The 16,318-nt window shown below is 45.4% G+C and overlaps 1 protein-coding gene across 50 annotated transcripts in view; it reads left to right on the top strand.

The window, feature by feature from the left end:
* Nucleotides 1-16,318, top strand: part of LOC112643367 (zinc finger protein 420-like) — a 642,213-nt gene that overhangs the window by 141,694 nt on the left and 484,201 nt on the right. For 8 of the 50 annotated variants that reach the window (XR_007409699.1, XM_049108183.1, XM_049108193.1 and 5 more), the window contains exons 1-2: nucleotides 5,261-5,864; nucleotides 7,005-7,062. The exons of 1 other annotated variant lie outside the window; for it this stretch is intronic. Coding sequence is in view for 48 of the 49 variants with exons in the window: in XM_049108183.1 (XP_048964140.1) it covers nucleotides 5,746-5,864; nucleotides 7,005-7,062 (177 nt within the window). In the remaining variant the exon portion in view is untranslated. 41 more of the 50 variants (XM_049108139.1, XM_049108143.1, XM_049108196.1 and 38 more) reach the window with 14 other exon arrangements.

Below are 16,318 nucleotides of genomic sequence, written 5' to 3'. Positions count from 1 at the left end.
GATTGTGGTAACGTGGGTCAGAAGTAAACTGAAGCTAAGAGAACAATGAAAGAGAACATATAGAACATTCAATATAAATCTAACAGACAGTATTCATGTCTCTTTTACAAATTAACATTTCAGGTCACAACAGTGCTGTTTAAGAATGTAAGCAAGTCTATCCCACTTTGGGGGTGAAATTTGAACACAAAATTTGAAAGTGTATATTCTTATCTTTCTGAAGCTCATAGGACTTATTAAAAGTCCATGGCTTGAGGTCTCTTGCCAACTTTGGAAAATACTCAGCCAATGTCTCTTCAAATATTGCTTCTGCCCTATTCTCTCTCCTCATCTTCCAGGACTCCATTTAGGGATCCTTAGAACTTCTTATGGCGTCCCTGGGGCCACTTGATCCCATGACGCTATAAAAAATTCTGTTCAGCTTCCCATGTGACTCCTCCAGAATGTGCAGACAAGTACCCACAATGAAGCAGCCCCAAATTTCAGATTCACATTGTGAAGTTTCTAGCTCCTCCAGAGCCTGGCGTCTTAATTCTTATTGCCTCATGAATTCTCCAAAGTCTTCAAGCAAATGGCTAAGAATGGTTTATTCAGCTTTTCTACTTGAATACAGGAGGATGCTAAATTACCCAGTCCATCATGACTACACTAAGTATTTCATAGTCCTACAAGAAAGCATTACCACTGCTTTTTATAGTTAAGGCCTATTTGCCTTTATCTGCATACCTACTACTTTTATGTTTTTGGTTTTTTTTACTCTTCTTGCAAGTCTGACTTTCCATTCTGGAACAAAGTCCTTGAGAACAGCGTGTGGGTCAGCTGGCCGGACGTGGGTGTAGTGGACCGAGGAAGTAATCCTGTCGACCTTGAGAGCGGTGGGAGTGGTCAGGATCTTGATGTAGGGTCCCTTCCAGCGAGGTTTAAGTATCTGGTGTTGGTATCTCTGCACATACACCCAGTCACCCAGCCGATATCAATGGGGGTCCGGGGGTGGCCCAGTCTTGTAGAAGGCCCTCAGCTTAGGCCATACCTGCTCATGGGTTCATTGTAACATTTGGAGGGAGAAAAGGAGTTGGTGATCATCAAATTCAGCAAGCACCTCAGGTTTTAAATTGGGGATAATAGGTGGAGGAAGACCGAACATGATCTCATAGGGAGTCAGTCCCATCTTATGTGGGGAGTTCCTCACCCTATATAGGGCAAAGGGGAGGAGAGTCACCCAGTCCCCGCCAGTCTCCAGGGCTAATTAAGGTCTCCTTCTGTTCTAGTCATCCTCTCTACCTGTCCTGAGCTCTGGGGCCTATATGCACAATGTAATTTCCAATCTGCCCCAAGTACTAGTGCCACTCCCCATTTTACCTTCGAGACGAATCCTGGTCTGTTGTCTGATCCAATTCTAACAGGAAAACCATACCTCTGTAAAATGTCTTCCAACAGTTTCCTGGTCACGGTCTGTGCTGTTTCATGTTTGGTAGGAAATGCTTCTGTCCATCCTGAAAAAGTATCTACAAACACTAGTAAATACTTGTACTCATGTATTCCAGGTTTTACCTCAGTGAAGTCCACTTCCCAGTAGACTCCTGGGCTGTCCCCCGGAACCAGGTGCCCGAGTTAGATCCATGGGCGGTGGCATTAGTTAACCGGTATGCGTGGCAGCTTGCCACAATCTGCTCCATCTTTGCTCAAGAGTCTTTAATAGTGATCTTTGCATGTTGTATGAGGTCTTCCATCTTCCTTGTTCCCGTGTGAGTTCCCCGATGCATTTTGGTAGGACTCGCCATCCTAGTTCCTCTGGCAGGATGATGCTGGAGTCTGCGGCCCTCTACCAGCCACGCAAGCACAGGGTCATAGGCAAGCGTTTGATCCAGTGTAAGTCAGCGTCAGTATAGTTGGGGGTGTCAGGCAGGGTCGGTGCCCCTGGATCGGGTAATGTGGTTGTTAAAACCTGGGTCACCATAAGGGCCGCCTCCTTAGCTTTTGAGTCGGCTAGCCGGTTTCCCCTGGCTACTGGTGTGTCTGCTCTCTGGTGTCCCGGACAATGGGCGATAGTTAGTACCTTGGGCAGCCAGAGGGCCCTCAGGAGTTCAAGGATCTCTCTTTTGTTCTTAGTAGTTTTTCCCTCTGCTGTCAGAAGCCTTCTCTCTTTGTAAGGGGCTCCGTGGATGTGAGCGGTGGCGAAGGTGTACCTGCTGTCGGTGTAGATGTTTATTCGTTTACCTTCTCCCCCGGTCAGTGCCTTGGCCAGTGCGATCAGTTCTGCCTGTTGAGCGACCTTCTGGCTGCCAAAGGCTCTGCCCAGCTGGTCTCCGTTTCCGTGGTTACGGCTGCCCCGCGCGTATTTGACAAAACTGCTGCTCTTATCAAGAGCAGACCAACAAATGAAGGAAACTTTTGAACAGAAAGTAGACTTTTTTTTTAATTTTTTAAAAATATTTTATTTATTTATGATAGACATAGGGAGAGAGAGAGACAAAGACACAGGCAGAAGGAGAGACAGGCTCCATGCCAGGAGCCCGACGTGGGACTCGATCCTGGAGCCCCAGGATCGCGCCCTGGGCCAAAGACAGGTGCTAAACCGCTGAGCCACCCAGGGATGCCAGAAAGTAGACTTTTAATCTTATACTCTCGTACTTTAAAATCCATTTACTTTGATCTCAGTCTGTCCTGACCACATCTAAAATTCCTTTCCAAGGATTTCCCTTCACAACCCTTTTACACCTTCCTCTGCATTCAGAATTTGTCCCAAGCCATTTCTTTCCAGTCAGTCTCATTTAGGACAAAATTACTTTCTTTTACCTTGAACAAAAATATATTCCCTTTTCTTACATATCTCCTTTTCTACATACAGAGTTGCTTTCTTTATCAGTCATCAGTCTTATTTTAGCAGAGTTTTTCCATTCTTAGGAACCTTAGTGTCCAGTGAAAACTAAGGAGTAACCGATTTTTGAACACCAGAACTCTTTAGATGGCAAATTTATGAAACAGTTAAGTACAAAGCATGTTCACCAACAGATTCAAATCAACATTTCAGCACTTCTTCCTGTTTGGAAAAGACCTAGATGTCCGATGAATTTAATTCTATTTATCATCAAAGTGTAACTAAGGTTTCAGGTTACCAAGGACTTTGAAAGGTATCTTAACAATTACTTAAGAAAACTTGGAAACAGACAATTAAACATCAATTTGGCCAATTTTTTTTTTTTTATTAGCAAATTGCAAAAAAATAACAGAACTTCTGTGACCTTCAGCAAACCTCAATAGAATAACAGTTTCAGGCTTAGTAGTGATAATTTTCAAGACCTATTTGCTATGTCCTGTCTGGATCCGCTTAAAGTCAATCAGTTTGCTCCCCATCGTCAATTTTTATCTGAGACACTGGTGGGGGAATCTGGAGGGGGTGGTGTTAAGTAATTGGTGGTCTTCTTGCTATTTGTCTTCTAAGCTCAGGACAAGCACCTGAATTGAGTGCCCCTCCTTGTTTAGGATTTTTGCTCCTTCGTAATAGAAGCAAATTTGTGCCCCCATCTTGGTGAGCAAATCCCGACCTAACAATGGGTAGGGACACTCAGGGATGACCATGAAGGAATGGAAGAGATCAATGCTGATATCCACAGTTCTTCGGGTAGTCCATGAGTACTGCTTTTGCCCGTGGCCCCTTGCACCCCTGAAGTCTTGCTTGCCAATTTCCCTTGAGTCTGTAATAAAACCGACTGCTGTGCCCCAGTGTCCACTAGGAATTCAACAGGTTGCCCCTCCACTCCGAGAGTTACCCTGGGCTCGGGGAGGGGTGCCAAACCCTGACCCCCCTAATCGTCTAGGTCCTCCATCTCCAAGATCTTGGCAGGGGCCTTAGTCTTTTGTTAAGAGAGTCTTTCACCCAGCGGTCCTCTTCCTTGCAATGGGCACATTGGTTTTTGTTCAGCTTAGGGCGCTCCCGACGGGGATCAGGGCCATCCTCCTTACCTGTCCCTGAAGCCAGCTTGAGGTGGCTCCGTCTTTCCTGTGGGTCGTTTATGGTTGTGGCCAGCAGGATCTTGGCCAGTTTTCGGGTCTGCCGGTCACTTAGTTTGGTTTGTTGTTCTTCTGGACTTTCTCTGTTATTATAGACTCTTTCTGCTACTATTACTAAGTCCTGCAAGCTCTTCTCTCCCAATCTCTCTACTCTTGGCAATTTCTTTTTAATGCCCAGAGCGGCTTGGTTAACAAAAGCCATGATAATTGCGGCCTTTGTTTCCGGGGCTTTTGGGTTCATAGGGGTGTACTGCCTAAAAGCCTCTATGACTCTAAGAAGGCTGCTAGACTCTTGTCCTTGCCCTGTCTCACACCATATACCTTGGCCAGATTGGTAGGCTTGCACGCGGCAGCCTGGAGACCTGCCCCTAGAGTCTGGCGGTAGACCTGGAGTCTCCTTAACCTTCAGCCAAGTTGTGGTCCCAGGTAGGGCAGAATAAGGGGAAGGCAGCGTTTATGAGGTCTGGGTTTTGAGTCGGCTGTCTGTCCTCTCTCAGGACAGACTTCCAGGCTTCCACCTGAATGGGTTCCCTCTCTTCGGTGGTGAAGAGAACCTGTAAGAGCTGTCGGCAGTCATCCCAAGTAGGCTGGTGGGTAAAGAGAACAGTATCTAAAAGCCCGATTAGATCTTTCTCCAATTTCTCTCGGATTATCAGAGAACTTATCATTTAGAACTTAGCATTTTTCCAATCATATAAATCACTGGTGAAGAACGGCCAGTACAGCATTAGCTGTCCTCCAGTCTTGTTGGGGGTGAGGGTCCCATGGCGCAGAGGGGAAGGGCGGTGGAGTCCACCGGCCCTGCGTTATGGGGTTGGGGCCACCCGGTGGGTCTCTCTGCGAGTCCCTGCTGCTGGCACAGGAATCCCCTCATCTGGGACGGGGGGGTGCCCCTCTGTAGCCCCCCATACCTCTGATGGGGGGAGCGGAAGGGCGAGGGGTTGCCCAGTAGGGCGGCGGGAGGATCAGGTCCTCCGAAGAGGAATCCTGTAAGACTGGATAAAGAGGCACTTTTGTCTTAGAGTCAGTCTCCTTCTCGGCCTGTCCGCAGGGCTAGAATCTTGGTAGGTCCTGCCTGGGCGGGTGGGGGGGGGGGGGACAAAAACGGTTTTAGCCAAAGAGGGGAGTTTTTGATCATGTCCTGCCAGGCCAGGGTGTAGGGCACCTAGTCAGGGTGGCCGTCTGGTTCATCCCTGAAGATCACAGCCTTAACCTGTAAGATAATAGGTAGGTGGAAAGTTCCTTCTCGGGGCCATCCCACGTGAAAGGTTGGCTATTCTGACGCGCAGTAAGTTTGAAATTTCCCTTTCTGTATGTCTGTGCTCAGATTGTGAGCCCTTTTCATAATGTCTGAGAAGTGAGAGAGCATAAGGAACAAGGGTGTGGTTTGCGTCTGCCCCATTATGTCCCCTGTCCACACCAAGGCACAGACAGTTATGACAGTTAAAAAATAACACAGTCAAACACACAGTTAACAAGAACACAGTAACACAGACCAGCGCACAAACAGTTAACAAGAACACGGTAACAGAGACCAGCGTGCAGTTAACAAGAGCACAGTAACAGACAAACGTTCCAGTGCGGCCAAGGAGACAAAACAGAAAGCTACCCGAAGGGCTGGCAGCTGGCCCTCCTTACAGATGAGGACATCCATCTTCCTTACGAAGACACCGTCCTTTTCACAGACGAGGACCCCGTCCTCCTCACAGATGAGGATCTCAGTCCTCCTTACAGATGAGGACCCCATCCTCCCGGCGAGGGCAAGGAACATCTCCTCAAGATCCCCGGTCGACGGCCCGCCAGCGCTTCCACCTAAGCCAATGCCGACCCAATACAGATTGGAATTCCTACAGGTAAAGGTACAGTTTAGAGCTCTCAGAGAATATGCGCGCAAAAGGTGGAAAAAGTTGAGTGCACTCACCACGCGTGAAACCTTCCGGATGGGGTCCTGAGGGTCTCTGGGATCCCGGACGAGCCCCCAAATGTTGTGTCCAAGACTGCGAATCCGAGAAACCACCAAGGAGCCAACACCGATGCAAGTACATGAGGGTTTATTTACAAGTTCGAGCTTGGGTCCAAGTATACTCCATACAGCAGAGCAGGGGCTTGGACCCCGAGACTAAGAAGCACAGCAGTGTTATAGGGGCCAGTGGCCAATGAGATTGTAACATACGTAGAAAGTTGCACAGTCATGTTGGTGCACACGCAGGTGGCCAATTGAATCACGATTCACCCTATAGTGACCATTTGAACTAGCCTATTATTCTGGTTAGAATTTGCGCGCAGGTTTGGTGGGCAAAAGAGGGGTTTTCATTCCTTGGCTGGTTAAAGGTCAGAGGTCCCTCATTCCTAATTAGGTGTGCTGGTTTCTGATGAAAGTGTGCTTAATAGCTAAGCTAGGGTGAGGGAGTGCCTTAAACAATAGGCAGGTCGTGTGGGGGGGTTTTACATGAAATGGCAGGTGTAGCACAAAATGGAGTTAGTCCTGCTCTGCTTGTCCAGGGGTAGGGGATTTTTGTTAGATTTCCTGGGTCCCACGCTACAAAACACAACTTTTTTCCTTCACTGCCCAGATCCAAATTCCAATCATTCAAAGAGGAATCTTCCAAGAGACAGTCTTCAAAGGAAGAAAGGAAACCCTGAGTGTGGTATGGAAAATCTGGAAGGAGTGATCCTCACCCAAGAGGAGGAGGTGTCTGTAGTTCTCTAACACCACATCCCTGTAGAGTATCCGCTGAATGTGGTTAAGACATATCTATTCCTCCTGAAAGAATTCTATGGCCACATCCCTGAATGTCAGCAGTGCCTGTAATAAATACCACAGTTACCAAGAAGCCTTAGGCAAAGTTCACAAAGGTTCCAAAGATGAAAGACAGCATTAATGTCACCAGCTAGACCCCAAGACCTGACCTTCACTGTTTACCTGCTTGTACTCTCCAACCTTTGTCCCACATTTTACTTACCCTCTCTTTCTACCACATCTTTTACTTCAGGCAAAACACCCGATGGGCAGAGTCTCCTGTGATGGAAACAGAAACTATCCAAGGAAAGGTAAGGACTGATCTTGATGTGGGAAACAAAGGCAGAAAGAAATGTATATAACATTAAATGTCCCTATAAAATCCAACCCATTAAAAAAAAAAAAAATGCAACCCATTGACAAATACTTAAGTCAGAGTATAAAGTTCCTCCAGGAAGTACTCCACTCTCTTAAGGTGAATGCCTTACTAGTGGGAAAAACAACCTTAGTTTGACAATAACAAGGCCATTGTGTCAGGTTGAGTGTTGTTTCTTTTTTTTTTAAGATTTTATTTACTCAAAAAAAAAAAAAAAGATTTTATTTACTCATGAGAGACACGGCAGGGGGTGGGGGGGGAGAGAGAGAGGCAGAGACACAGACAGAGGGAGAAGCAGGCTCCATGCAGGGAGCCCGTCTAAGGACTCGATCCGCAGTCTCCAGAATCACGACCTGGGCTGAAGACAGAGCTAAACCTGCTGTGCCACCCGGGCTGCTGTGGTCGACAAAGTCCATTTGGAACTTCCCTTATCTTTACTTTCCCCAACCGCAGAATATATGATCAGTTGGTCCTCACAGTCTCTGGGCAAGTGGCGCCAGCAGACAGCGGGCAGCAGGCTGCAGCAGCAACAGCAACTCCTTTTACTGGTGGTTCCTGACCGCATGCTTTAAAACAATCACTTTTGTGCACCAAAGACCTCTCAAGAATTCTTTCTTGATTAAGTAAAACTGCATCACCTGAGGAAGACCTTGAGCCAGCCCAATTGAGCTAAACCCCTAACTTACTCTTTATAAAGGTAACAAACAGTAACCTCTGGGGTAACCTATAATTACTTTTACCTCATTCTATTACCAAAATTTCCAGCCAAGGAGGAGCACGAACCTCAGTTACATAAAATGTTGTGCCCAAGATTGCGAATCCGAGAAACCACCAAGGAGCCGACACCGATGCAAGAACACGAGGGTTTATTTACAAGCTCGAGCTTGGGTCCAAGTATTCTCCATACAGCAGGGCAGGGGCTTGGACCCCGAGACTAAGAAGCACAGCAGTGTTATAGGGGCCAGTGGCCAATGAGATTGTAACATACGCAGAAAGTTGCACAGTCATGTTGGTGCACACGCAGGTGGCCAATTGAATCACGATTCACCCTATAGTGACCATTTGAACTAGCCTATTATTCTGGTTAGAATTTGCGCGCAGGTTTGGTGGGCAAAAGAGGGGTTTTCATTCCTTGGCTGGTTAAAGGTCAGAGGTCCCTCATTCCTAATTAGGTGTGCTGGTTTCTGATAAGGGTGTGCTTAATAGCCAAGCTAGGGTGAGGGAGTGCCTTAAACAATAGGCAGGTCGTGTGGGGGTTTTACATGAGATGGCGGGTGTAGCACAAAATGGAGTTAGTCCTGCTCTGCTTGTCCAGGGGTAGCGGATTTTTTGTTAGATTTCCTGGGTCCCACAAACACACAGGTATGTGTACAACTGTTGGGGCCTTATGCCAAGCTCTACATATGATAACAAGTCTAATCTTTCTAAACATCCAGCCTAACCCTAATCAGCAGGAAACCTTTCCCCTTGCTCTGTGACTCTCTGCTTGGGATATTATTCTCTGTGATCTCCTCATTGGCAGTAAATCAAGTTTCTTTTGGGTCACAAACAAACCTGGTATATTTTCTATCTGTTGTTATACTACCTTTCAGGCTTTTAAGACAAACATGCTAATTTTGTGATCTTTTTTTTAAGATTTTATTATTTATTCATGAGAGAAATGGAGAGAGAGAGAGAGACAGAGACATCAGCAGAAGGAGATATAGACTCTGTACAGGGAGTGGGATGTGGGACTCGATCCTAAGACCCCGTGACCACAACCTGAGCCAAAGGCAGTTGCTCAAACTTTCAGCCACCCAGATGCCCTAATTATGTGATTCTTGTGTGTTGTTTTTCTTTTAAATACAAAGAAGTAAATAGAAAGTTAAATCTAGGAGTGCATGGGTGGCTCAGTGCTACAGCATCTGCTTTTGGCTCTGGTCAGGATTCCTGGGGCCTGGGATGGAGTCTGCAGCACACATGGAGACTCCTTCTCCCTCTGCCTAGGTCTCTGCCTCTCTCTTTGTGCCTCTCATGAATAAATAAATAAAATCTAAAAAAAAAAAGAAAAGAAAAGAAAAGAAGGATAACTATGACACTAAGTATGGAGTAACATAGAAACCCACAAGATGGAGGTCTGATTGAGAGCCTCCACTCCCAGAAGTAAATATCTCACTGCATGACCGTGAGAGCATTCATTGTCCATTGGAAACTAATGTGATGTGGGCCTGGAGCTAAGGATCAAAAAGGTATTCTGAGAATATTTTGTTGCAAAAAGCTGTTTATATTAAAACATAGGGACAGGACCACACTGGAGGGCAGAAAGACCTGCAGTATCCTTTTGAAAAGCCCATGATTATATACTTTTAAGGTGGGGGCAAAGATAAGGGGAATTTCTAAAGAGACTTTCATATATTAACGAAGATTTGCAGGATCCTGGAGGTCTGGCTATTGCCAAACAAAAGTTGCTTTTGGCCTCTAACAAAGCATTAGCATTAAGGCAGTTGTGAATTCCTTCAGTCCTCTCAGTCACTGCCCATCTCAAGTATTTATCAGGGAACATTTCTTTTGCTTTTGTTCTCATTAGAAACTACAAGCGAAAGAATTCAGAAGTTTCCTGTTTATTTATTTATTTATTTATTTATTTATTTATTTATTTATGATAGTCACAAAGAGAGAGAGAGGCAGAGACATAGGCAGAGGGAGAAGCAGGCTCCATGCACCGGGAGCCCGACGTGGGACTCGATCCCAGGTCTCCAGGATCCCAAAGGCAGGCGCTAAACCACTGCGCCACCCAGGGATCCCAGAAGTTTACTGTTTAAATGTAATAGTTTCCTCACATCCTTCAGTAAACCTGTCTAAGATCTTAGGAAAGATCAGAAAGTATGAATTTTATAGGGAGAAGTCTGGCAGAGAGGAGCAAGCCAAGGAAAGGAAGGTAACATTAACTGTAGGAAACAAACTAGTAGCAGTGCCTAAAGAGATGGGGGAACAGAGGGCTAGCTGAGGACAAATGATGAGCCAGGGCCAGCACATTGACAAGTCCTTGAAACAGGCAGAGGGACATTCCTCTCCGGACTCAACTGTCTCGATGGTCTTACTTTGCGTAGGGCAAAAGGCAATCTTTGCCTGACCCCCAGGAGCCTGTTAGTCTACTTTAACCTTTGAAAATTCTTTTAGAAATGTCCTTTATTTCTACACCCCCAAGGTAGATGTTGGCGATCATCCCCCCAGCACATGACCCACAGATATATCCTTGTGAAGGGTCTCATGACTCAGGTTTTATTAGACGGTAATACGTGGCCTTTTCCCAACAATTGCCAGCCCCTTCAAGGTCCTGGAAACCTTGCTTCCAGAATTCCTTAGAGAGTATGCTATCCTCAAACCCCTCCCAACTCCCAGGTGAATAATCAGCCACCCCTCACAGGCCCAGGTTGGGGACTCTTCCTGCCCGCAGGCCCTGTCCTTGTGCTTTAATAGAACCACCATTTAGCACCAAAAGATGTCTCAAGAATTCTTTCTTGGTTGTTGGCTCTGGACCTAACCTATATTCCAAAACTTCATCAAGGGGACTGTTGTTACTGATATGTTTTTGTCCTCCTCAAATATAAAACCAGAATATTAATTGAATTCTGAGAACACAGTGGATTTATACAAATTTCAGTCACATATACTTTCACTGTCTTGTAATACCTCGTATATATTTACATATGTTCAAAATTTTTATTTATTTATTCACGAGAGACACAGAGAGAGAGGCAGAGACACAGGCAGAGGGAGAGTCAGGCTCCTCGAGGGGAGCCAGGCATGGGACTGGATCCTGGGACTCTGGGACCACGCCCTGAGCCAAAGACAGACTCTCAACCACTGAGCCACCGAGGCGTCCCTACCTAGTATAGTTTAAATAGAGTATCTTTTTCATATTCTTTTTTTTTATTTAAATCTTTTTCATATTCTAAACAGCAAGTCTCTTCTTTTTTAAGAGCATTCTGTGTTATCCTGGACCTTATATATATAATAGCGTTTATTTGTGCGTTTTCTTACTCCTGGCCTACACAGAGCTGATAAGCATTCAGGTGGGCCCTAAAGGACAAGTGTTTTCCTTGGCTGATATCCCAGGACCCCGTCAGCAACAGGAATGTTGGACTCAATATCTTCTCTATGGATCTGTCAGCGAGTCAGCTTGCAGAACTGTAATTGTAGGGTAGCCCTAGTGCCACCTTCAGCCCGGGGTGTGATCCCGGAGACCCAGGATCGAGTCCCATGTCAGGCTCCCTGCATGAAGCCTGCTTCTCCCTCTGCCTGTGTCTCTGCCTCTCTTTCTCTCTCTGTGCCTGTCATGAATAAATAAATAAAATCTTAAAAAAAAAAAAAAAAACGAACTGTAATTGTAAAGTACAACTGTTGGGGCACCTGGCTGGCTCAGATATTGAGTGTCTGCCTTTGGTTCAGGTGGTGGTCCTGGGATGGCGCTAAGCCGCTGAGACACCCAGGCTGCCCAATAAATAAAAGTCTTAAAAAAAAAAAAAAAAAAGTAGACTTCTAGGGTCCTGGGGGTCAAGCTAAGATTTCCTTTTGCCCTTAGCAAAGTATTAACACCGAGAGAGTTGTGTCCATAGAGGAATGTCCCTCTGCCTGTTTCAAGGAACTTGTCAAGGTGCTGCCCTGGGCTTGTGCTTTGTCCTCAGCTGGCTGTCTGTCCCCACCACCTGCCACACTGTTTTCCACAGTGAATGTGCATATTGCCCTCCCACCACCAATATATGAGAATTCTAATTTGTCAACACTCTCCTTTGAAATTTTTTCTCCATTTTAGACATTCTAGAAAATACTGAGTGGTTTCTCACCGTAAAATATGAAATGGTCTTCCTACAGTTGTCCTGATGACTCAAACTGAAACCACTTAAAAGCATAAACTTGAACAAAATCAAAATGGCTGCATTAAAACAGCAGCAGGACTTAAACTAAGCATCCCTTTTCCTCTGTTCTGCAAACCTCCTCTCCCCTTTCTTAGCCTTTTGTTTCAGGAACCCAGTTCCACCCTGAAAACATGATGAACAAAGCTGGTAGCACAGACACAATTCCAGTCAAAACCAGCTACATCCTGTATTTTCCCACAAAAGCCCAGCCCCTTCCTCTATTTTAATGAATAGAATATAATGATTTTTAATGTGTTAACACTGATATGTAATGAATGATGTATTATCTGGCCACCACTAATTCCCTACCTTACTTTAAGAATGTAGACCACAGGGATCCCTGGGTGGCGTAGCGGTTTGGCGCCTGCTTTTGGCCCAGGGCGCGATCCTGGAGACCGGGATCGAATCCCACGTCTGGCTCCCGGTGCATGGAGCCTGCTTCTCCCTCTGCCTGTGTCTCTGCCTCTCTCTCTCTCTCTCTCTCTCTGTGTGACTATCATTAAAAAAAAAAAAAAAAAAAAAAAGAATGCAGACCACAGGGATGCCTGGGTGGCTCAATAGTGGGCATCTGCCTTTGGCGCAGGTCAAGATCCCTGGGTCTTGAGATCAAGTCCCACATCAGGTTCCCACAGGAAGCCTGCTTCTCCCTCTGCTTATGTCTGCCTCTTTCTGTGTCTCTATCTCTCATGAGTAAATAAATAAAGTCTCTAAGAAAAAAAAATGCAGACCACAGACAGTATCTACCACCCATTTGGTAACAGAGTGACATAATACAACTAGTAATCCCTTTTCTCAGTGGCCTCAGACTTTTTATAAGGCATGGCTATATTTCCCACAGTTTATGTATTGCATCATTTTCTCCTCCTTTTAACACTTGGGACAACAAGATGAATATATTACAGATGATTTTAAAGGTATTATTGGCTGTTTAGGTAAACTCCTCCATGATAGTGCTACCTGACATCCATTCTGTGTAGTCAGGTGGTTTGCAGGGGACGTGAACTGACACCAGACCTTTTCACTAGTGCACTCCCCAAATAACACCCTGCAGAGTCACAGGATAATAATAACTACTGATATGATACCTCAACTACCCCCTTGAGATCAACCATCTTCCCAGGCACCCTAGGCATTCCCCCTGTGCACACTGTATTTTTTTTTAAGATTTTATTTATTTATTCATGAGACAGAGAAAGAGAGAGAGACAGAGACACAGGCAGAGGGAGAAGCAGGCTCCATGCAGGGAGCCCAATGTGGGACTCGATCCCGATCCCGGGACTCCAGGATCACACCTCAGGCCAAAGGCAGGCGCTAAACCGCAGAGCCACCCGGGCTGCCCTGTGCACACTTTAGAGAAGATCCCCACAGAGTTTACTTAATCTGTTTTTGTTTCAATGGCTCATTCTGGACTTACCCAGGAACTCCAAAGCACTCTACCCATGGATCCTAATAACAGATTGAATCCCACGTCGGAATAGAGGGGTTCTTTTTTGTTTAAATGAATATCCACACATGGCAGTACTGCGAATGTAATAGATACCCCATAAGTAGGAGGAAAATATTCCAACATGAGGCAAGACATGAGAGAGGAAAATCATAGGAAGAATAATTGCATGACTTCTTCATGTGGAAAGAGGAAACCTGTTTCTGGGTTGCATACCTGACTGTGAGTACACAAAGATAAATTGTATTTGTTTTATTTTTTAATTATCTCCAGTTCTTCTGTATCTCCTCAATTTCTTTCCAAGCTACAGCATATGCATCTCAGACAATTTTCCACCTGTGTTGTGTCTAGAGTGTCCACACTGACCTCTTAATTGAAATTAGAGGGATGTGAGGCAGGTGGGCCAAGGATTAATTCAGACATTTAGTGAAATCTAATAATCCATTTCATTTTATAGCTGTGTGCTTGTTTTCAGCTATACCAAGAAAGAGCAATACTTACAGAAAATAAGATGTATGTATATATATACATATTTTAAGATTTTATTTATTCATGAGAGACAGAGAGAGAGAGAAGAGAGAGAGACACACATAGGCAGAGGGAGGAGCAGACTGCATGCCTGGAGCCTGATGCCGGACTTAATCCTGGGACTCCGGGATCACGCCCTGAGCCCAAGGCAGGACTCAACTGCTGAGACAGTCAGGTGTCCCACCTGGTCAGTTCTAAATAAAAGACTGTCCTTGGAGGCCCACGTTGACAATCCTGTCAGGACCCCTCTCACTCTTGAGAGCTTTTTCTGTATCCTTGCTTAATAAAACTTTATGGCTTTATTCACTCTCCTCTGTCTTTGAGATTCATTCTTGGATTCCTTGAGACAAGAATCTTGCTCTTCCACTTCATCAGGAGCTATCTGGTTTCAACAGGAATTGGGTTTGTGCTACAAGCTCAGTTTATAATGTTTTCAGTTGGGGATCCCTGGGTGGCGCAGCGGTTTGGCGCCTGCCTTTGGCCCAGGGCGCGATCCTGGAGACCCAGGATCGAATCCCACGTCGGGCTCCGGGTGCATGGAGCCTGCTTCTCCCTCTGCCTGTGTCTCAGCCTCTCTCCTCTCTCTATGTGACTATCATAAATAAATAAAAATTAAAAAAAAAAAATGTTTTCAGTTGGGATCAGTTTCCTTAAAAAAAAAAGAAAAAAAAAAGTCTAAGAAGGGAGGAGGGGAAGATTCCCAAAAGAGAAAAAAGGTTACCAGGTTTAACATCATGCCTCACTGATGTTTTGTTTTGTTTTGTTTGTTTGTTTGTTTTATAAAGATGGGTCTTTTTTTTTTTTTTTAAGATTTCATTTATTTATTCATAGACACAGAGAGAGAGGCAGAGACACAGGCAGAGGGAGAAGCCTACTCCATGCAGGGAGCCCAATGTAGGACTCGATCCCAGGTCTCCAGGATCATACTCCAGGCTGCAGGTGGCGCCAAACCACTGAGCCACAGGGGCTGCCTGCCTCACTGATGTGTTAATGCAGATGTTTTAATTTTTTTTTTTTTTTTATGATAGTCATACAGAGAGAGAGAGGCAGAGACACAGGCAGAGGGAGAAACAGGCTCCATGCACCGGGAGCCCGATGTGGGATTGGATCCCGGGTCTCCAGGATCACGCACTGGGCCAAAGGCAGGGGCCAAACCGCTGCGCCACCCAGGGATCCCTTAATGCAGATGTTTTAATGCAGACATTTTGATTTTCTTTAACTTCATACTTTTAATTGGTTTCAAGTTCAATCACCCGGACAACCATAGTAAGACTACTTCATATTTTACAGTGAGAAACCATTGATTATTTTCTAGAATGGCTAAAATAACGAAGACACGATAATACCCAATTGTATTTTATTTTATTTTGATTTTTATTTTTTTAAGATTTTATTTATTTATTCATAGACACAGAGAGAGAGGCAGAGACACAGGCAGAGGGAGAAGCAGGCTCCATGCAGGGAGCTCGACGCAGGACTCGATCCCAGGTCTTCAGGATCAGGCCCTGGGCCGAAGGCCGCACTATACCGATGAGCCACCCAGGCTGCCCCAGATAATACCCAATTTTAATAAAAATATTGAGGAATTAGAATTCTCATTTACTACTGATGGTGATGTGGGAAACAAAGGCAAAAGAAAAAGTTAAATTTCCTTACTGCCTGCAGCCTATTGACAAGTCCTTGAACTAAGTAGAGTGACCTTCCTCTCGGAGCGCAACTATCTAGATGTTGACACTTTGCTTAGGGCAAAAGACAATCATACAATAACATTATTCTATCACCACACCCTCCTCCTGTCCTTCCCCCCCCCCCCATCTATGAGTCTATTTTTTATTTTTGTAAAGATTTTATTTATAAATAATGAAAGAGAGAGAGTGAGTGACCTGGGGGTAGAAGCAGAGGGAGAGGGAGAAGCAGATTCCCCACTGAGCAGGGAGCCCCCATCCAAGACTAGATCTCAGGACCCTCAGATTATGATGTGAACCCAAGGCAGACATTTAACAGACTGAGCCACCCAAGTGTCTCCTTTGTGTTTACTTTAACATATAAAAATTCCTTTGGAAACTACCTTTATCTCTACCTCCCAAGATACATGTTAGCAATTGACATATAGCCCACCAATATACATCTGAGGTGTCTCGTGACAGGATTTATTGAAGAGTACTAAGTGTCCTTCCTTCAAAGGAGCTAGCCCCTGGAACACCTGGGTCGCTCAGCGGTTGAGCCTCTGACTTAGGCTGGGGGCGTGATCCTAGAGTCCCGGGTTCGAGTCCCACATCGGGCTACCTGTGGGGAGCCTGCTTCTCCCTCTGTCTGTATGT

This window comes from Canis lupus, chromosome 1, assembly GCF_003254725.2.
Source record: "Canis lupus dingo isolate Sandy chromosome 1, ASM325472v2, whole genome shotgun sequence".
NCBI classification, from domain to species: domain Eukaryota; kingdom Metazoa; phylum Chordata; class Mammalia; order Carnivora; family Canidae; genus Canis; species Canis lupus.
Note: the sequence above shows the minus strand (reverse complement) of the source record. Positions and strands in the feature narration are given on the sequence as shown.